This window comes from Phascolarctos cinereus, unplaced genomic scaffold, assembly GCF_003287225.1.
Source record: "Phascolarctos cinereus isolate Bilbo 61053 unplaced genomic scaffold, phaCin_HiC Scaffold_726;HRSCAF=1367, whole genome shotgun sequence".
In the NCBI taxonomy this organism is placed as follows: Eukaryota; Metazoa; Chordata; class Mammalia; order Diprotodontia; family Phascolarctidae; genus Phascolarctos; species Phascolarctos cinereus.
Window position 1 is genome coordinate 232087930 of NW_027556098.1, and position 22549 is coordinate 232110478.

The window sequence follows — 22549 nt, forward strand, 5'->3', positions numbered from 1 at the left end:
CACATCCTAAATTAGGACATATATATATGGGTGTGCATTTAAGCAGTTTATCCAGGTTCCACCAGATTGGTGTATTGAACTGGGAAACCCTAAACCTTTGGATTTAATGAACAACAATGATCCATGCCTCCCAAACACCCCACTCCCCAAGGGTTCTCCATACAGGCTCTCTGCACAATTCCATGTCCTTCCCACTTTAACATAGCAGCTGTCCCTGCAGCAAAAGGGAGATGCCTCCATCCCAGCAGCACTGGAAGTAGGCTGTTCAGAGAGCGGGGTAGTGGCCACCCATCCCCTTGTAGTTCTTCCCTGGTCCAGCAAAACAGCAGCACTGGGAAAGGAGCCAAGAAAGAAATGGAGGGCACGGGGTGGGATGTAACACAAAGAGGACAGACTTGCTCCCCCCCGTATTCCATCCAAGCATTTGATGTAATAAATAGTGTTAAACCAGAGTTTTCCTGTATGATCAAAAACTTCAATTAAATTTTTTTTGTTTTTATGTAGCAGCTGGAACAACTTGAGAAACATTGATAATTTATGTTTACCACAACAGCAATATCCTGAATTTCATTTCATATTAATAACATAACAAACCAAGCAACTAATTAAAGATGAGCATACTTTTAGGCGATGAACTGGGACTGTTTGAAGCAATCTGTCTCATGCGGCTCCCATGGCAGCTAAGTGCCACCAACTTAGAAATAATTGCAGTCTTCCCAAATCCCACATTTCCAACAACGACTGCTCCCCTATTTTCTGCCAACTCTGTATTCTTCAAGTTTTCTTCTATCAGTTGAAAGAGCCAATCTCTTCCAATGAACACAGAGTCTGTTGTTATGCTTGGCACTTCAAACAACAGTGGCTTCAACAAAATGTCTTGTGGCTTGTAAGGGACAAACCGTGCTAGAAGGAAGAACAGCATAATTAGAAGAAAGTCACTGGTTTTATCCTATAAAATTATATTAACAGCATCATTTCAAAGATCATCCTTTTGAACATAGCATCAAAGTTTGAGTATCTGCTCAGAACGAGATGAAATAATTCAAAAGACATACTTGGTCCTTACATTTAAATGATTTAGACCTAGGAAAATTTCACAAGTTAACTACAACCTGATAACTTCAGTTCATGCATACTACATTTATTTGGCCCTTTTCTGGAGGGTAGGAGGGAATGATCAGAGGGAGACTGGTCTCCTATCTTGTCCAGGCTAGAAATGCAGCAGCCACTCATGTCATGATCCTACTACTGACCCACACAGAAACTTAGACCTGCCGTTTCCAACCTTCAATTGGGTCAACTGGGACTCACCATACTGGTGCAAGATTTGATGGATATACCAGCATCAGATTTAGCCCTATTTACTGCAGCTCACAACTCCAAATCTCAAGCAATTCACCAGCCTCAGCCTCCCCAAATACCAAGGATTATGGGTATGCACTATAATGTCCAATTTATCTGGCAGTATCAAGGAATCAACTAATAACTGAAGGCCTGATACGTACGGTGCCATGTGTGATACACCTGATTCTAGCCAAAACACAAAGAAGGCATTCAATTGATAGTTAATCCACCAGCAGCACCAGAAAATTAACAAAACTGAATCAGAACCACTAGGTTGAAGACATTTAAGGTCTAAAACACCTGTGAAGTGTTGAGTGACTCTGTCTTCTAGTCAGATTTTCCAAATAATTCGAGATTATTTCTTTAAAAACTACAAAATATTCAAAACAAATTTTAAACTATTTCGAAAAAAAATCTTTCTGAAATTTACTGCATGCTTCCATACGTTAAACACAAAAAAAGTTAACCTTTTCTTAATGGCTCAGTGTTATCACCATAAAGATTAATCATTGCTTCCTACTATTACACAGAGATGTCCCGAAGGAGAGTTGAGACGGGTAGGTCTACCTGCCCTTACTGTTAGTTCTCTGCTCTCAATGCCTCCAACAGGATTCCTCATACTCCTTTCTAACCTTCTGGCCAAAAAACTCAAACCAAAAAAACAAAACAAAAACAAACAAACAAAATACAAAAACAAGATAAACTAATTAATCCAATAATATTATTTCATAAAACATTAAGTCTTCTTGGAAGCCTAAGAGCCGTTCTCCACCTCTTCTGGGGCAAAAAATGTTGCTTGGTCTTTCTGAAAAGCTACTTCCAGGCTCCTCCAGCGATCCCTATTTACCTCTGGATCCTTTTGAGCATCCTAACAGAGCTCCTGCATACACTGGGCACTTAATAAACATTTGTAGATTGGAAGCCTGACAACCAAAAAAAGTGTTGTGTTGCTGTTTCAATAACACAACAATAACAACAACAACAAATGACAATAGTCAGCCCAGAGGACTCTTTTAAATGAGTGGGTTGAGAACTAGCCCATCAACAAGGGGCATTTAAGCTGCTACCAAGTATCACATTTTAACAATCCTTGCCCTCAAGCTCACTGTTCTATTGGGGCAATTAAGAGGTCAATATTTAGAATAAGGAAAGTATATCTGAAGGAAAAAATGATTTTAAAAACTTTGTCAAGAAAAAAAATTCTTTAAAACATTTTTTTTCAAACTCGGATCTCCACAGATCTTAAATACTAGTCTATGTTCCAAATTTAAGATTACATCATTCTTATAGTTAAGATAAACTTATCTTTCCTTTCAATAGAACCAAGGTTCAGCTTAAGTGATTTACAAATTTTCTGGGGCAACCCAGCAGGCTTTACTAAAGGTGTTTTTTCAAAGGGCTGAGGGGAATGACAATTTATCTGATGACAGTAAACAGTTCATCAAGGACCATTGTTATAAGAATCTAAGTGACTCCTTAGAACAGCCACTAGGCTTTGACCCTCAGCAATTATATACCACAAGCTAAAAGGATCTGTTCTGTGAAGTTTGGATTCAGTCAAAGAGCCACACTTGAGGACCTAAAGGGCCACATATGGCCTCAAGGCTGCAGGTTCCCCACTCCTGTACTAAATTAATATAGTAACTTTAAAGATTCTTTAGTTACCCATATGTCTATTTTGGTAGAGGCAAAAAATGTAGCATGTGGAGTCTACAAGATTTTTAATGCTGATTTTCCTTTGGTCCTTCAAACCCAAGATTTTGAGTCACTCAGAAGGGGAGGGGAAGAGTGGGGGAGTAGACACACAACCACCCACAAGGATTAGTGATTATTATATAAATGGCTACACCATGGATAGTTTGTTTTACCCTGAAACTGCATTTAATGAGTGTCTTTTACAACTACCATGAGTAAGTAAATAATAAGCAATGTTTTCCCCTGGGCAAAGATGGCAACGAAACTGCTTCATCTTTGTTGGCTAAAATACCTAATGCCCTATTAGTTAAAGCTGCTGACATCCACAATTCCGAGCTACCGGTTGGATGTACTAAAACAAATACATCAATAGGTGGCCAAGGCAAACTCATACAACCAAAGTAAACTCAATGCATTACGTTGGTAGAAAAAAAAAATTAAAACTCATAGTTGTGGGTATTTTTTTAAATCTGAAGTGATCGTGTGTCACTCCCATAATTCACAGTGCATCACTGCAGAATGTATACTTTTCAACTCAATAACAACATGCAACACTTCAATAAAACCCTTCAGTTCCAATGGCCTTCCCCTACATTTTTACTAATTTAAACACACACACACCCTAAGCCACATTTTAAAAAACAGTTTGTTAATTAAACACTGACAATTACACAAGTATTCAATAAATGTGTTGAGCAAATGAGTCACGTCCATTACCAGAGAGACATTCAAGGCAAAATACCTTTAATTTCTTGCTGTGCTCGACCTCCTGCGGTATTGTGCCAAGGCAATCTGATTGACGTTCGAAGGGGAGCATTCCTCTGTCCATCTAAGTAGCTCAAATCTTCCAACTTGGTTGAGCTTGTTGCTATATTATTGAAATTAAATGCATTCTCTTTAAAAAACACACTACAATAACATAAAAAAAAAATCTCCCCCCACCTTATATTGGGTACAATTGAACATGGTTAGCCAAGGCTCTTCCTACATGGCAAGAAAAAAGACAAAAGTTCACAATATATTTTTTTTATGACTAGCCTGGCAATTATTTATTACTCAGTAAAAGTTCGACACTCAAGAGGAAAACACACAGGCCAGGCATCTAACTTCCTGTTTACCCTAGTGAGTCTTCTGCCACTGGTAGGAAACCCAATCTCGAAATCAGACAAGTAGCTTCAAATTTCAAGGCATCCACAAAGTATACTAATAATCACCCTCCTCAGTGAGAGTGGGGAGGAGTCCCATAGAGTCTTTTTTAAAAGTCAACCTATTTGTAACACTCTAAGCTTTTAAAGTTAAAAAAAAGTTTCATTTTTATTGATGCCATTTTTACATCATTGTTATTTCTCAACAACTATCCCTCCCCCCAGCTCTTCCTTTTATTTTTATAATATATTCTTATCTGAACTTAATACCAAATAAAATAGACATTTCTAAACACACAGTAAAATAGAAAAAGAGGACTGTACATAAAACTGCAGATCTCTATATCATAATACAGCTTGCTTTTCTTTTTAAGTATATAATAAGTTCAAATTTTAGCTTTTAAAACTCTCCTGCTTAGTTGTGTTTCTTTCTGAACTTCCTTCTGCTCTCTTTTCTACATCTTAAAAAAATTTTTTCTGAAACCAATATCTGTCACATTTAATATTTAACAGATCAACAAGTCAACATATGTGCTAAATACTGGTATACCAAAATAAGGGCAAAAATACCAAAACAAAACCAAAAGAACAAAAACAAGATCACCAATAAACACAGACCTATATGAACAGAGACCAAACACCTGTATTCCACTCAGAGTCCAATTTAAATATACACTCATGTACATACACCCAACACAAAGAAATGGTTAATTTGCATTGAAACTGGGAAACATACAATGAAATTTTTTGTTTTTAAAATCTGAGTGATTTATTTACAAATCCTACACCACGGTGAAAGAAATAAAAATAAAATTAACGTAATTGGGCTTATGGGTTTCCTCAACCACGATGAAAAGTGTTAGTGGCCTTAGACAAATGGATTTCTGTCAAACTGATACAATGAGCACATGCTACTGCTATTTTCAAGGATATATCTCACTCTGCCATGGCAAATTACTGGCTAGGCAAATTCTGACTCTAGCTAAGACCCCACAACGCTAGCATGCAGTGTGCAAGGACGAAAATCCCAACGACCTGGGCTTCTACGGATTAGTCACCATCACCAGCAGAACTGGCTGATGAGGGGAAAACATTCTAGCAACCGATCTTGCCACTACATTTTCCTTTAAAAAAAAAAAAATTCAGGCCATGACAGAATGCCTCAATTACCTCATTTGCCCTTGGATGACATCGCTCCTTGTTCTCACTTCCCTGTTATCCAGGCTCACATTCCCCTTGTGTTATTCTCCATATGGTAAGCATAAATTTTCACTAATCACTTTCCCCACACCACGAGAATCCATTCTTCTGGGAGCCTGTGGTTAACCACCTCAGACTTGGGAAGGCAACAGGAATTGACTTTGTCCTACTGTACATTTGTGACTTCAGTGCTCTTTTAAAAACCATAACATTGTTCGTGGTAGGAGCTACTGAGTTGTTTGACCAAAAAAAGAGAAAAAAAGAAAATTTAAGAGCATCCCCAAAATGCTTTATTTTAGAAACATGAACAAAAATGTTGCCACTGTCATATGCAGAAAGTACCTATTCAGAGTAATGAGAGAGTGAAACATAAAGGGGCAATGTGGAAAAGCAGCAAGAATGTTGAATCAGGGCCTGGCTTTGAATACCAGGTCTGATATTTATTACCTGTGTGACCTTGGGCAAGTCAGTTAACTTCTCTAGGCCTCAGTTTCCTCATTATGTAAAAAAGAGTGAGCTGGACTAGATGGTCTCTCAGATTCTTTCAGCTCTAAACTATAGGATCCTGACATCTTATAAACCCTAGTATGGTGGGAAGACCCTAACAACCACAGGGATCAGGGAGTTCCTTCCTCAAATTCTGGCTGTCTATACCCATTTTTTTTCCCTTCCCTTCTGTTTCTGAAGAAGAAGAGGCCATCCTTCTGGCCAAGACCGATCCTGACAATACTTCTTCCACTTCTTAGAAAGCCTTTGCTCCAGTCTTTCCCTCTATAATAATTCCACTCCCCTCTGCTTGTAAACATTCAAAAGTCTTTTGACAATTTAAAAAACAAAACCTCTCCCTTTTTTCTGTCAAATTCTTTTTTTTTTAATGGAGGCCATTCTACTAGTGACCGCCATTCCCTCATCTCTTGAGACTCATTTTAGTCTCTAGTGATCTAGCTTCCGTACCAATAGAAATGACTCACAGAAGACTGTCAGTGGCCTATCAATCACCAAATCCAGGGTCCTCTTCTAAATCCTTATCATCCATAATCCCTTTGCAGTATCTGACAGGGCGGACAATGCCTTTTGTATGGATCCTTTTCTATTCCTTTTAGTTCTTTCCCTGCTCTCCTTGTTTTCCAGCTATTCCTTCTCTTTCATCTCATTAATATGGGTATTTCCCAAGCATCTGTCCTAAGGCTTCATATCCTTTTCCTTGGTGGCTTTCTAAGAAGTGGGAAGATGGGTAGATACAGAGACAGACAGATAGATACAGAGAGACAAACCCACAAAAAGAACATTGATTAAGCACTTGCTATATGCCAGGCACTGTGCTAAAGCACTGAGGATACCAATACAAGCAACCAAGAAAGCCCCTGACGTCAAGGAGCTTAACGGTCTAATAGGTCAAGAAAATACATAAAGGGGTGGGAAGTGGCACCTCAGAGAAGATATATACTGGCACAGTGAGAAGACAGCAAGGGAAGAGCAAAGAAGGCTTGAGACAAGGAATATTAGACAAAAGTTCACCACCCATCAGAGTCTGAGGACCAGGGGCCAAGGATTCTGGGGGAGGGAGAAGAGGAAAGTGACCTCAGCTGCTCCTGCAACTCTCACCTCTATGACGATAACTCTCCAACTGGTTCATCAATGCTAAACCTGAATTTTAACTACCTATCAAACATCTCCATTTAAACGTTCTGCCAGCACCTCAAGCTGAACATTATTTAAAATGGATTTCATTACTTTCCCCTTAAAGCTGCTCCTCTTCCTGGCTTCCCTATTTCTGTTAATGGCACCATCATTCTCCTACCAAGGTTACACAGACAGTAAGTTAACTGTCTTGGTAGCGGCTGTCTCCATAATCGGAGTTTTCTGACCAATGAAATTGTAGGGCCTGCCCTCTTCCCCAAAAGTAAGCTACTATTATTATAAGATGGAAAAGGAGCTTTTAGATAACGGTTAAGAGATACTGTTTAGAAATCCGATACCTATTGCTGTTTCTGTAACTTAAGCAGAGCTATGCATTAGGAATATTTCATCTCACAGTGGTACACGATGAATTGAAGTGAGGAGAGAGGAGGCAGAGAAACCAGTTAGAAAGCTCTCGCAAAAACCGAGGGCACACATGCATAACCTGTATCAGATTGCTTGCTGTCTTGTGGAGGGGGGAGGGAAAGACAAAAATCTGGAACTCAAAATCTTACAAAAAGTGAATGCTGAAAATTGTCTTTACGTATAATTGGAAAAAATAAAACACTATTTACATTTTTTTAAAAAAAGGACACTGGAGGAAAAATAATAATGATAAAAACTGAGGGGAGGGAGGAGAAGGGCCCTAAACTAAGATGGTAGCTGTGTGAGGGGAGACAAAGTGATAGCTAGGAGAGATGCTCTGAATTGACAAGATTTGGCAATAGACTGGATACATAAGGTGGGTGAGAATCAGGAATGACACTGTTTTAGATCAAAAGAAAGTCATCTCTGATGCATCCCTTCCCCTCACATTCAACCTGTTGCCAAGTGCCATCAACTCCATCTTCCTAATCTCCCATTTTTGCCTTTGCCACCTCCTCTCCACTTACACAGGCACCACCCTCGCCCAGATTCTCATCACCTCTTCGTTCAGCTATTGTAATGAATCGTGAGACAGCCTCCTTGTCTCCAGCTCCCCTTCACCCATTAAAGCAGGAGGCCCCAGGGCTGTGCTTTCAAGAGCATAAAGATAACCCAGTGAGCAAACCCCAACTACTACAACAGGCTGGTACCTCTTCTGCAACATATTTTGTTAGAAAGTAGTTTGGGGGCAACAGAGAGGTTTAAGGACCTGCCTGGGTTCATACAGGTAACATGGTCCAAGGCCAGACTAGAATCAAGCCCTCACCCTCTCTATCTCCACTACACCAGGATGCCTCTCATTTGTATGCATGATTAAATATATATGGCATTTTATGATTACAATGCATTTTTATATACATTTCCTCATTTAATCTTCACAGTAGCCTTGTTAAGGTAGAGTGAACAGGCATTTCTTATCCTGATTTAAAAGATAAGGCAATTAAGGCCTACACCTGATCACCCAGCTAATAATTAGGAGAGTCAGGACACTAACCCAGGTCTTCTGATTCTAGAATACAACATTTTTTTCCCATATGTGTATGTGTGTAAATGTGGTATAGTCTACATAAGAGGCAGCTATTTGGTGCAGGGGATATAGCCCTAGGCCTGGAGTTAAGAAGACTTGAGTTCAAATTCAGCCTCAGACATTTAATAGTTGTGTGACCCTGAGCAAGTCACTTAACCTCTGTTTGCTCCAGTTTCCTCAAATGTAAAATGGAGTTATTAACAGCACCTATTTTACAAGACTCCTTTAAGGATCAAATGAGATAATGTTTTTAAAGCACTTAGCACAGTACCCGGGACATAGTGCTATATTTACACTGTACCTCCCCACCAGATTGTGTTATATTACATGTGTGTATTACATATAACAATTGTTCTGTATACATATACACATGTGTATATATGCTATAATATATGCTATACATATATGTATATACATGCATACATATATGTATGTATATATGTATGTGTGTATATATACACATACTACATAAACACATTTGCCTCCACTGAAATGAAACCCTGCTTATGCAATAACTACGGTGTTGTTTTGTTTGTTTGTTTTTTGGCAAGGCAACTGGGGTTAAGTGACTTGCCCAATGTCACACAGCTAGCGTTATGTCTCTGAGGTCGCATTTGAACTCAGGTCCTCCTGACTCCAGGGCCAGTGCTATATCCAAGGTGCCACCTAGCTGCCTCTACGGTGTTTTAAAGCTACATTTTCTCCCTTCAGTCATAGTGGTCATATAGCTCACCCAAAATCTCTACAACAAAGCAAATTCTAAATATTTATTTTCAGGTACTCCTCTTCCAATCTACCTCACAAGGTTTTGCTGAAGAACTGGCTGGTAAATCTTAAAATGCTATATAAATATGAATAATTATCTTCTTCCTCCTTCCCCTAAATGCCTGTCTGAGCTAATGCACTCTTGTTACAGCGGGCGCCCAGCTCTTAATACACTATTTAGACTCATATCAAAAGGGAAGAGCTCATGATGGAAGCTAGAGGAAGCAGCAGGAGTCCAAAGTCTGTGCTAACTACTCTGCTAACTTGCCAGCAATTTAAAATGCTTCTTCACCTCAACCCAGGAGACCAGAAATACTTCTGAAGTCTTCTTTCTCTTTTTCACTTATCCCCAAAACCTTTTTATTCCAAGGAATAATTTAATATCCATCTTTAAATTTTCTGGTATTCATAGAAGGATGTAAAATGAGACTATAAAGAATATGACAATTAAATAAACCCCACTTGTAAAAGGAGATCACTCTATACTGAAATGTCCTGAAAAGAACACTTAGATTGAAGACTTTACTCTACAACATACCAGGTAGAAAGAATAACTCCTATACTCCTTTCTGAGCCCTCTAATCAAGAGGCCCACAATAGTAAGAAATGATGGAAGTTCAACTATTCAGAAACCAACACACCAGTTACCCACTCATTCAGCAAATATGTATTAAGCACCTATTTATTTACGTAGCTCATTGGGCTAGGGGCCAGGAGAATCATTTGAGGGGAAAGGGATATATAGACTCAGAGAAAAAAAGACCAAAGGTAAAGAAACCCACTGTTTTTCAGATATCTGAAGGGTTGTCCTGTGGAAGATAACTCTTCTAACTACTTCAACAAGCATTTATTAAGTCCCTGCTATGGGCCAGGCACTGTGCTAAGCCTAGAGATAGAAGGCAGAAACAGTCCTTGCTCTCAAGATGCTTACAATCTAACAAGAAAAATGATTATGGTGTTGAGGAGGTAGGGAAGAACAAGGAGCAACGGAAATTTACGCCATAAAAATATTCCAAGAGAGAAATGGGCTACCGTAAAAGGGGGCCAATTACACTTTCCTGAAGATCTTTAGGGAAAGGCTAGATGACCACTGTCTGGGGGACTGGAGGGATGATTTGTCTTCATATGAGGGTTTAACTGAAGTCTCTTTAACAGTGAAATTCTGTGTTAAACCTCTCTCAATTTCTATAAAATAAAGATAATAATTCTCATATTCCCTACCTCACAGCATTACTATGAGGATCCTATCAGATAATATATGGGAAATGATTTGCAAACCTTTAAGGGCTATATGTTAGACCTTATTATAATCAATAATAACATAATCACCAGCCAATAAGCATTATTCAACATTTCCTATATGCCAGGCACTGTGCTTAAGCTCTGGGGATACAAAAAAAACAGAGAGAAAAAAACAACCACCACCATAGTCTCTGTGCTTAATATGTTCACATTCTAGTGCAGCAGACGAGATACACATAAATAGATGTATTAAGATATATACATTGTAAAGGGGAAGAAATCTCAAAGGAAAGCCTCTAGCAATTGAGGGGACCAGGCAAAACCTCCCCAACAAGGTGGGGCTTAAGCTGACCCTTGAAGAAAGCCAAGAACTCAAGTCTACAAGCATTCATTAAACTCCTACTTTGTGCTAGGCACTGTGCTAGGTACAAAGGATAGAAGAGAAGAGGAAAAGAAAACAAAAGGGAAAGGGGAAGGGAAAGGGAAAAGGAGAGTAAAGGAGAAGAGAAGAAAAGAAAAAAGAAAACAGGGGGGAAAAAAAGCAAAAACAGTCCCTGTTCTCAAGGAGCTTACAGTCCAATGGGGAAAACTATGATGGTGTTAGCAAGTGAGTAGACAGGAAAGAGTGCTGGCAGAGTCATTAGTATAAATAAGGACACCATCAGGTACAGATATTTGAGATAAGATAACTGTCGAAAACAGAAAAAAGGAATTTGCACTCCAAATAACTTTTATAGTCACTATTTTTAGAAACTGACTCACTCCTCTAGCCTCAAAGGAGTAAATGAGAAAACCTTCTCTACAGCCCCTATTTGATTCTCCTATCCAAAGAAACTCAGAGCCAGTCCAAATGTGGTATTACTCATCTGGAGCCAGCAGCTTCTTGCTAGCTCAGCTTTTTAAGAGGCTTGCATAGTTGTTTAGAAAACTGTCTGAAGAGAAGTGATAGATTACAGAGTCACAGATACAGAGCTGGGGGCCTTAGAGATCACCTAGCCAAGGAGGTAACTTGGGGTCTGTGGATTTTCTTTGGGAATCTATGAGCTTTGATGGGAAAAAAAAATACTTCTTTATTTTCACTAACCTCTAACTGAAATTTAGTATTTCTTTCAATTATGAATGTGGGCAACAAACATTCTGAGAAAGGGTCCTTAGGCTTGCCAGACTGCCAAACAGCTCATGACACACAAAAAAATTAAGACACCCCCCCCCAATGGAGCTCTGTTTTACAGAGAAGGAAATGGAGGCCCAGAGACATTAAGTTACATTAAGTCTCCTAAGTGTGTCCCACCCTGGTGAGCACTTAAGGAAAATTCTGCTGAACACTCTATAAAGCTGGAATAGGGAGAGAAGGAATGGCATTTTGCTCCTCAAACTCACCGGTATATCAGAAATTTAGACTCTTTTTAATTATTTAATATTAACTAGATCACCACAGTATGCTAAAGACTGTTCAAGGAAGGGGAAGATCACACAATACAGATAAAAGCTGTGGCTTCTGGCCGCAATCAATCCATCTCGATAACTCTTCTAGACAATGAAGTTCATTGCATCTTTTCAGCACTCAATGTTTCTCACAATATCTGGATGCAAGTCCCATTTTCCAGAAGGCTTAGGAAAGAGTTACACTGGGAAGAAATGAAAAGGGACTTCAGCAGATCCAAGCAAATTGAAACATCTGCTGAAACCCTAAGTAGTGAGTGGATGAACCCTACCATCAAAGGCAAATGCCAATAGTCTCCACTACAATTACTAGTTCGAGTTTCAAGAAAATTGGATGGTAATTATTTGAGTTTGTGGATTTCCTGGACAATTAAACTCAGTCTCCTATGACCCGCTTAAGAATATTTCAAGACCAAAAACAATGGCCAAATATAACAGAATCCCATTATGCAAGATCCTGAAATATTGGGGGGATGCCCTGGGGCCTCAGGATATCTATAATATACACAAGAGGCTGACACTTTGAAAATCATTCAGTAAGAATTTATTAGACACCTACTATGCTCCAGGCACTTTGCTAAGTTCTGGGATATAAAAATGATATGATAAATAGATATATTAATCATATAATAACATGGGATGTAATAAAATCTACATAAAAATAAAAGGTGTCTGTGTGTGTGGCGTGCATGCGTGTGTAATAATCTCATAGAACATTGCATATAACCAAATTCAAACATGGTTCTCCTGCTATACCAAATACTTTTAGAACAGAAGTCTTTACTAAATGAAAATCCTTCCAAACGCTAACTTAAACCTTGTTATTCCTATTCAAGATGCTTTATACTAAAATGAATCAATTTAGACACTGCTGTAATGTCTGATTTTATTACTGTAACAAGATTTAACCTGTAATAGCATACTACAGTAATAATAGGTGGCTGTTCAGAAGGGGATGCCTAGTTGCTCTGCTTCTTTGGTACAGGTGGGGGAGGGGAGAAAGGCTGGGCAGAGGAAGAAGAATGACAGTCTGGAATGGAGGAGGGAAGAAGGGATTAGTATCAAGATCAGGAAGCACTCCTCAATACAAAATATCATACAGATTACATATTCACTTGGGTTAATCTCAAAATGCAAAGAATCCTGGGAGAGAGGTCTACTCATTTAACAATTAAGCATCTATTATGTCCAATGCACTGTGCAAGGCATTGGGAAAAACAGAATGATAAATAAAACATGGTGTTTGCACTCAAGGAACTTGTGAATTAGTAGGGATGATAAAACATATAGATGAATATAAGAATGTAAGAGATGCATAAGATTACTTGGGAAAGAACTCACATCCAGACAGTTATCTTAATATTTGCAAAGGGCTTTCATCACAGTGACACCGTACAAGAATTATTATCCCCATTTTACAGATGGGTAAACAAATTCAGAAAAGTGAAGTAACTTATTTGGGGTAATATAAATAGTAAATATAAGAGCTGGAATTAGAACTTGCATCTTTCCTGATTCCTATCTTTCTCCTCCTTTCCAAAGGAAATGTATACCACAGTTTGAGGTAAAGGTATCAAAGGAGATTGGTATTTGAACTAGGTCTTTCAACAGACAGAAATGGAAAGGAGACATCTTAAGTATGAGGAACAGCACAGACAAAAACGTATGTGAGCAGAAAATAATCGCAGCTGGGTTGGAGCAAAGAAAATGTGAAAGGTTATGACATAAGTCTGGGAAGAAAGGTAAATAGTAGCAAGAGTCTGTGTGCCTTGGACACCAAGCTAAGGAGAATGGGTTTTCTCTAATGGGAATGAGTGAGTGGGGCAGAAAAGTGATGCAATAAGACCCACGCACTAGGGAAAGTCACCTGGCAGCAGGTTTTTAGAAAGGAAGAAAACAGAAAGAAACCAGAGGTGGAAAGACCTGTTAGGAGACTTATTGCCACAGTCCAGGCAAGAGGTAACGAGGGCCTGAAATAGGGCAATGGCCGTGGGAATGGAAAGGAGGAAATGAAGCTGAGAAATACTGGAAAGATGTGGAAAAGGACATGGCGACTGACTGGAAATGGAGGAAAAAGAAGCTGTACAACCTTTGGGACAGCTTACTGGTTTTCTATCTTCATATCCCCAGGGCATGTGCTCCTTACTTAATAACTGTCTGTTGAACTAAACTGCAAAATGACTTCCAAGTTTCTATCATGGGAGAGAAAGAACAGCTGCATTTGGGACCCACAAGTCAGGAAGCAGAACTCATTTGAAGGGGGGAAATGATGACAGTTTTAGACATACTGAATCTGAAGTGTCTCTCAGTCAGTCAATCACACACTAGCCTTCAAAATAGGACCAAGAGTTTGCTTTCCCAGAAATACCCAACTATGAACAAGGCCTATGAAGAAGAGTAGTTTGGACTGGGGGAACAAAATGAAAAGTCTCTTCAGATAACAGGGAACTTCTTGGCAAGGCAGGCCTGACTGGGCCGCCATTGTGGAGATTTGGACAGAGTGGGTAGCCAGAGGGAACAAGGAGCCATCTTTGGGTGATGAGCAGAGATGGTTACAAAACGCAAGCAAGAAGCTATACCACAGCCAAGTAAGTGAAGACTGAAGACTCAGGGGTAGGGAACATGTGGCCTTCTAGGTCCCTGGGTACAGCCTTTTGACTGAGTCCAAGTTTTACAGAACAAACCCTTTTATTAAGGGGATTTTATTAAGGTGAAGCTTTTTTCAGTCAAAGGGCCGCACCTGAAGACCTAGAGGGCCACAGTTCCCCACCCCTGAGTCAAGCTTCACTTACTTGGCTGTTGTATAGCTACAGGAATCACAAAATCCCAGAGCCAAAAAAGGCGATGAGGATCAACTTTGTTGTTGTTGTCCAGTTGGTTCAGCTGCGTCTGACTCTTCATGACCCCATTTGGGATCTTCCTGGCAAAGATACTAGAGTAGTTTGCCATTTCTTTATGCAGCTCATTTTTACAGATAAGGGTGAGGGAAATAGGGTTAAGTGCCTTGCCCAGGGTCACACAGCTAAGAAGTGTCTGAGGCCAGATTTGAACACAGGAAGATGAGTCTTCCTAAGCCCAGGTCCAGTGTTCCAACCACTGTACCACCTAGCTGTCCTGAGGATCGACTAGTCCAACTCTATAACCTTCCCCTTTATTACTTTAAACAGTTCGGGGAACGGAGGTCCAGAAAGGGTAAGAAATTTACAGCCACCTGTAGAAAGCAGCAATGCAACCCCAGAACGAAATTTTCTAACTCTTAGTCCAGTGCCCTCTCCACTAAATCATTCCTCCTGAGAACCAGTTCCAACTTTGGGACACATGCCATTAAGTTGCTGATGTCATGTTATAGTTTATAACTAACTTACACTCTCAATATGATACCCAGCAGGTCCCATGGTTCCTTATTACCCAACGCTTAGTTTACCATAGATACACAACACTGCATTATACTTCCAACCCATTAATAAACACAGAAAATTATAGTACTTGCTTCCCACTCTTCGCAACTCAAGAGATGTTTTTAGTTTTTCAGTGATGTAAACTAGGAAAAAATGAATAAATCCATTAGGCTAATTTGCCCCTGCTTAGTCCCTGGCTTAGTCTTCATGCCACAGGAGGTCTAACTCAAGAGCGAATGTGATGAGGCTAATGAACAAGCATAGCGGAAAACTGGGAAGCTAAGCTCTGTAATCACAGCAGTGTACTGGAAAATCTTGGCTCACATGCATCGTCAATTCAGATGGCAGGGGACTGGAGAGGAAAACACCAAGCAGAAAACAGCTCCCAAATAGGCCTTTTTTCTCCTGTCTCAAAATTAACGTCCTAATGGATTTTCAGTTTTAAAAACAGCTTAAGCTGAACATAACTTTGCCTTCTGCTGGATTTAACAGAGAGATGAAATTCTACGCTAATGCAAATGAACCAGTCAATCAATAGAAACAGGTAAAGAGTGTCTGAAAACCAGAGTTAATGGAAAAAAAATGAAAGCACCACGGAATAATCATGACTCAGTACTCATTCTGCTCTCCAGTGTTTTTCCCTAGTACTACTAACTTGTAATAGGATAACAGTCTTTTCTGGAATAGAGCCATTGTCTGTCCATTGGAAGTGAATTAAAGAAGGCATTCTGGAGATTCTTTCATTATGGCTATTTATCTGTTACTAGAGAATTAGAACATACAACATACCACCACCACTCATAGACACACAGACAGATACAAACAGACACACACCACCACCACCACCATGATGACAACAACAAATATTTACCACAGAGCTAAGCTATCACTATGAAATGTGGCTCAATATTACAGGTTTATTGTTATTTTTTATTTTTTATTATTGTTGTCCCTGACCTATAATTTCCTTGGAGTAGAGAACTCCTGGTGAATAAAACCTTCTGATGCTCTGTAACCTGCAGTTTTAAGACAGTTTCCTGGGATACTGAGAGTTTAAGTGACTTGCCCAGGATCACACAGCCCCTACGTGTCAGAAGCGGGACTTGAACCCAGGTCCCCCTAACTCTACAACTGGTTTTCTCTTGCCTATGCTATTCTGCTCTGATCAGTGCTGTTAAATCCTATGGTGAAGCCAAAGTATCACATTTCACAGTCGTTTAGGGTTTTTTTCGTACAAAACCTCATTCTAGGATTCATGGGAAGGCTTACATGAAATGACTTCATGAAGTAAGCAGAACCACAAAAACAACACACGCAAAGTCTACACCAGTGTAAACAGAAAGAACAAGAGAGCAAAACTGTATGTGGTGTGATACGGAGAACAAGTTTGGCAGCAGAAGGGATGAACTGAGGAGTCTCCCTCTTTCTGATGAAAAGATGTTGGGGGCAGGAGTGCTGTGCATGCTGTCAAGCAAGGCCAATGTTGGTTAGCTTTTCTGAAGTTTAAAAAAAAAATCTTTGTTACAAGGGAAGGAGGCTGTCTCAAGGTGGGCTATATCTGCAAATTAACATGGCATAAAAAGGAAAAGGCATCAATAAAACTTAAAAAAAACCTGCCACATTTACAGAGCGTCAACTACTATATAATCTATGGTCTTTCAAAGTGTCCTGAGAGGCTAGTTAAGAGACTTACTCATGGTCCCACCGCTACTGTGTCAGAGGCAAGATTCTAAACAAGTCTTCCTGACTCCAAACCCAGCGTCTCATCTACTAAATCTCCCTTCATCTTACAGCTATTTCAAGAAAAATATCAACTACAAATAAAAAATAAAACCTAAGCAGATCCCTTTATTAACACACTACCTAAGAGTGCAAAATGTAGAAATTCACCAGATAAAGCTATAAATAATGGCCAACAAGTAGTTTTCTTTTTTTGTTCCTTTTCCAACACTAAAACATACAATAACATCTCTTTACTTTTCCCACCTTTTAGCTGCAGAACATTAATAGCTAACATCTTTATTACCTACACTTCTACCTAATTCAAGCTACTATCCTCTTGTCAACACATCTGTTTAAAGAAAGGTCTAAGTTATGTTTCATTTGTAAAGTTTTTCATTTTGAATGACTTGAGTTTTCAATCTGAATGTTGACTTAACAGTTGTATTACTTATATAGTTGTATTACTTAGAAATCTAAGCTCACCGTAAAATGCGCTCTGATTATGAAGAAACAACGTGAAGATTTGATTTAGGACCTGCCTCTCTCACTTGTCAGCTATGTAGCCTGGGATAAAGCGTGTCCTCCCTCTAGGCCTCTGTTACCTCACGTATAAAATTAGAAGGTTAGACTGGATAACCAAAAAACCCCATTTGAGTTTATACCATCCATGTTAGTGTGACTCTCTTTGGCTGAAAACAACAGGTTTAACACAATTGTTATAATGACACTTAATTTACTTCTATGAGGTTACCTAAACCAAAGGATGGTAAAAACTCAAGAAATGACTTCATTTATTATCAATCATGGACTCGTCAATCTAGAGCCAGAAAGAACCTAAAGGGTCCATTGTGTCCAGCTCCCTTATTTTACAGATGAAGAAACTGAGGCCCAGAGAAGTTAATGGATTTGCCCAAGGTCACAAAGTAGCATTTGAACTTGGGTCCTCTATTATTCTTTCCACTATACAAAATGACACCACACATGTTCAAAGTCTCAGACTATACTTACTGTCTACCACATTTAGATTGAAAGTACAAAATGTTAATTTGTGAAGGGAATATTCTTGGCTCATAATCTCTTAAAACACTGAATGCAAAATCTGGAAGGCGATCTTAGGAAACATCTAATCCAACTCCCTCATTAATAGGTGACCATTTCACTACAAAGGTGAAATGACTTTCTAAAGGTCATACGGGTCAAAAGCTACAGAACTGAATTCAGAACCCCAGTTCATTGACGGTGGCTCTCCTTAACACATGACATCCTTCTTCAACAGTGAATGAAACAAAAACACAAAATCTTCAAAGTCAAGGGTATTTATGACCCTTCACCTCCCCTCACAAAAAACAAAAACACTCTCATCTTGGAGACAAGATCTTACCTGCAACTGAGTTAGGCCGTGGCATGATTAGGGAGCTGGAGTTCTGTGTGTATGGAACAGGACCATCTCCAACAGATCCTTCTGCTTTGGGCAGACTCTCTGTTGATCCGGTTGTCTCCTCTTCTGCCACCGGGGAACAATTATCTGCCCTCCGATCATGAAGAATTCCTTGCTGGACTCCAATTCTTAAGCTTCCATCTTTACTCCATTCCAAACTGGAGCCACTCCGGTCATCGTTCTCGGATGAACTTGTAATTGTGGCTGAACAAGAAAGACCAAAATACTTAGAAGGAGGCCTAACATACTTGTGGCTGTTTTGAGATTTAAACATACGATGAACTTTTCACTATCAACAGAAAGCTTTCTGGTGCAAACAGATTTTATCAAAGTAGATTTCACACAATATGTTTTGTTAAATTAAAAGAATGCTACTTATCAGGGGAAAATAAAGTAATAACTCACTCCGTGGGGAAGGAAAAAGTCAGATAAGAAGATAATGGAAAAAAAGCTGTCTGAAAGCATCCGAGAGATACTGTAGATCTATGTAATTTGGATATGATAATGTATCCATTTCTTTATAATAAGGCATAAACTGTTCTCAAAGGAATATCTCTCATAAAATTCCTCTGAACCAGGAAATTTTCTATCTAAACTAATTTTTGTTACAGTGGTGGTGGTTGGTTGATTTGTTTCGCTGTTGTTGTTTTGGGGGTTTTTTGAGTTTTTTTTGGAGGGAGGGCAGGGAGGGCAGGATGAATAAGGTAAAATGAACCACCCACATGCAAAAACAATTAATGGAAGCAAAGAATCAAGTAGGGAATTTCATTGCTCAAATAAACTTTACAAGATCTTTTAGGAAGGACTGTCTACAGCAGGCTGATATTTTTCAGGGATTAGGAATGGAAAATACTCGCACAATGAGTGGACAAGGTTGACTGGGTAAAATACAGCATATTCTGTGAATTTAGAACTTCAGAAACTCTACCCTTTTTTTCTCAGAGCTTGAATTTTAAAAGGTTTTTTTTTAAACTATCATGATAGTAGAATAATAATAAGGAAGTGGTTAAAGGTCAGCAGAAATATCCATTTGCAAAGCTTCTAACATAACACCATTGGTTCAAAACCTTTTGGACCAGTGCTTGCTTGTATACTGAAAGTCAACACAAAGTTACCAGACCAGTTTCTAACATTCTAAACGTTTCTGCTATGTTTTACATTTCAGGTTTCTAGAAAGCAAGAATTGTACCCACTGCTTTTCTTTTATTTCAAATACTACCTAGTGAAGTCCTTAGCACAAAGATGTGGTTATACGTGAACCCAATACATCAGGAAAGGATTATTTTACATATTATATTTTTTAAAGTGTTAAAACTAATGCAAATAAAAAAGATGAAACACAACATGTCATTTGATATCTAAAAAACAGGGAGAGATTTTAAACTTCATTTACGTTAGGCAGCCGGATTGCATAGTGGATAAAGTGCCAGGTCTGCAAGTCAGAAAGACGAGTTCAAATCCAGCCTCAGATGATTACTAGCTATGTGACCCGGAGCAAGTCACTTAACCCTGTCTGTCTCAGTTTTCTCACCTATAAAATGAGCTGGAGAAGGAAATGGCAAACCACTCTAGCATCTTTCCCAAGAAAACCCCAAAAGGAGTCGCAAAGAATCGGACACAACTGAAAAATGACTAAGCACAAACACATTTTGGAGTTTTAAATGAACTAGGACAACCAAAAATAAATCTCAGGTCTCCAATACACAGCTATGGTAACTCCTGCCTGCTCATTCCAAGATCTTAAATGCCCTATTCCACAAAATGTTCTAAACACTTCCACAAGCTTTGACTTTGACCATTATAGCCCATACTTCTCCCTCTACCATGCTTCACACTATAATTACAAAGTTCACCAGCACTTGTTTTCTCATTATTTCCCATTTGCTAGTACTGTCTTCCTGATTAGACTGTGATAATATTAATGATGACAGTGATGATAAGGATGATGATGGGAATAATAATTGTTGTTCAGTCATATCTGACTTTTCATGACTCCATTTGAGGTTTTCTTGGCAAAGATATTAGAGTGGTTTGCCATTTCCTTCTCTAGCTTATTTTAAAGAAAAGTAAACTGAGGCAAGATCTGAACTCATGTCTTCCTGACTTCAGGCCCAGGACTCTATTCACTCTATCTAGCTGCCCAACATATTAATGGCTGGCATTTATATAGTGCATTAAGGTTTACAAAGGACTTTACATAGATATACCACCTGTTTGATCCTCACAACAACCTTATGAGGTAGACGCTGTTAAACATAAGCAGACAGAGAGAGAAAGTGACTTTACCAGGATTACACACCTAGTAACTGTCTGAAAGAGAATTCAAACTGAAGTCTTCCTAATTACAAGTCCACACTACCCACCCTGTCATACTGCCTCCTCTGTGAGTGAACAGAAAATAGAGATCACATCTGGTGTCCCCAAAGTGGCTGAGAGTACATTTAATAAATACATGCTGGCTGGTAACTGGCTTAAGAAAACCAAACTACTACTGTCGCCTCTTCAGTATTTCTTCATCCCAAGACTTCAAACATGATTCTGCCAAAACGAGGCCTCAGAATCTCCATGAAGCCAATTAATTCAGAAAAGGAAGGAACTCAGCGGTCATCTAGTCCACCATCTCATTATATATCAAGAAACTGAGGCACAGGAAGGTTTAGCTTTTTGTACAAGGTCAACTGGTTTTGAGTCATGGAAAATCCATCCAATGTAATACAACTAATTTTTACCCAACAGGTCAATCATTATTTCTTCAAGTCTTAACTTCCCTGCACATCTAAATTTACACAGGGGTTGCCAAGGCTGAGCTTTTGATAACCATATTATTGTAATAAAGTCACCTGACCTTCAATGTATTAGTGAGAATTTTTTAATGATCCCTTGACCTATGTAACTCACAGGGCTGGAAGGAAAACACTTTATAAACTGTAAAGCATGTTATTAATGAATTTTTATTATTACTCACCTTGTCAGGTGATCAATGTAACACATACGACAATTTTGGCATTTTAAACCACCTATTGGTAGTTTTTATTTTTACAATTTTTTTTAATTTTTCCCTAATTACATGCAAAAACAATTTTTAACACTTTTAAATTTTTTTTCAAAAAAAATTTTTTTTTTAATTTTTAAAAAGTTTAAAAAAAAATTTTCAGTTCCAGATTCTTTCCCTCCCTCCCCTCTCCCCATCAGTACTTTTTTTTAACATTATATACTTAGGAATTCTTATGTTATCTCACATGAAATAATGTATATAAAATGTTTCATAAACCTTAAAGTGCTATGTAAATGATTATTATTGTTATGTTAATGTTGACATTTAAAAATGTGTAAGTTAGGTATTTGGAGCTAAGGGGATATTTTTCCCAATGAAATTAGTCATACAGGATGCTGAGGTACCCAAGGTGAGCCCAAAGAAGCATATTTAATCAATACAAAGCTTAAAATAGTACTACACTAAAGTATTATGGAATATACCACTATTCACAACAATGTTTTTCTGAGAAAACCTATCCTGATTTCTACCTTGGGGCTCTAAATAAGGAACAAGGACCTCATCAATTCCTTCCCCTTTCTGTACTATACACAGCAGGAGAAGTTCCCCAAAATCAGGGAGGGAAAATTGGACTGGCAGTCTTAAGATTCTAAGAAGAGTTCCTAGGAAAGGTCAGGGATATGGAAAAGGGAATGCCAGGCGATGAGTAGAAGAAGAAGCAGTAGCAGCCTGCATCTTGTCCAAGCAAAAGAACCCAGGAAAATGGGGGAAATAGAGATAGGAAAAATAGAAGAGGATATTCACCTTGATTCTGCAGTGGCCAAGAAGGAAGTGGTCCCACTATTTGTGACGAGAAGGTTCTATGTATGTGGTGGTTGAAATAATGAGATGAGTCTTTAGACGGACAGCCAATTATGAAGCTGAATGTTCCTAAGTCAGATGTTCGTAAATTTGTGATTCCCAGAAGTGGCTAAGAATACAACAGTCTCATCATCCCTTCACCCCAGTACTGAGATAGGTCCAAATGAA

General features: G+C 38.8%; 1 protein-coding gene across 1 annotated transcript in view; it reads right to left on the reverse strand.

Annotated features, from left to right (window-relative positions):
- Positions 1–22549, reverse strand: part of TANC1 (tetratricopeptide repeat, ankyrin repeat and coiled-coil containing 1) — a 259647-nt gene that overhangs the window by 63519 nt on the left and 173579 nt on the right. Inside the window, 3 exon segments of the mRNA XM_078147021.1 lie at positions 622–903; positions 3782–3907; positions 18469–18729. Coding sequence (XP_078003147.1) covers positions 622–903; positions 3782–3907; positions 18469–18729 — 669 coding nt within the window.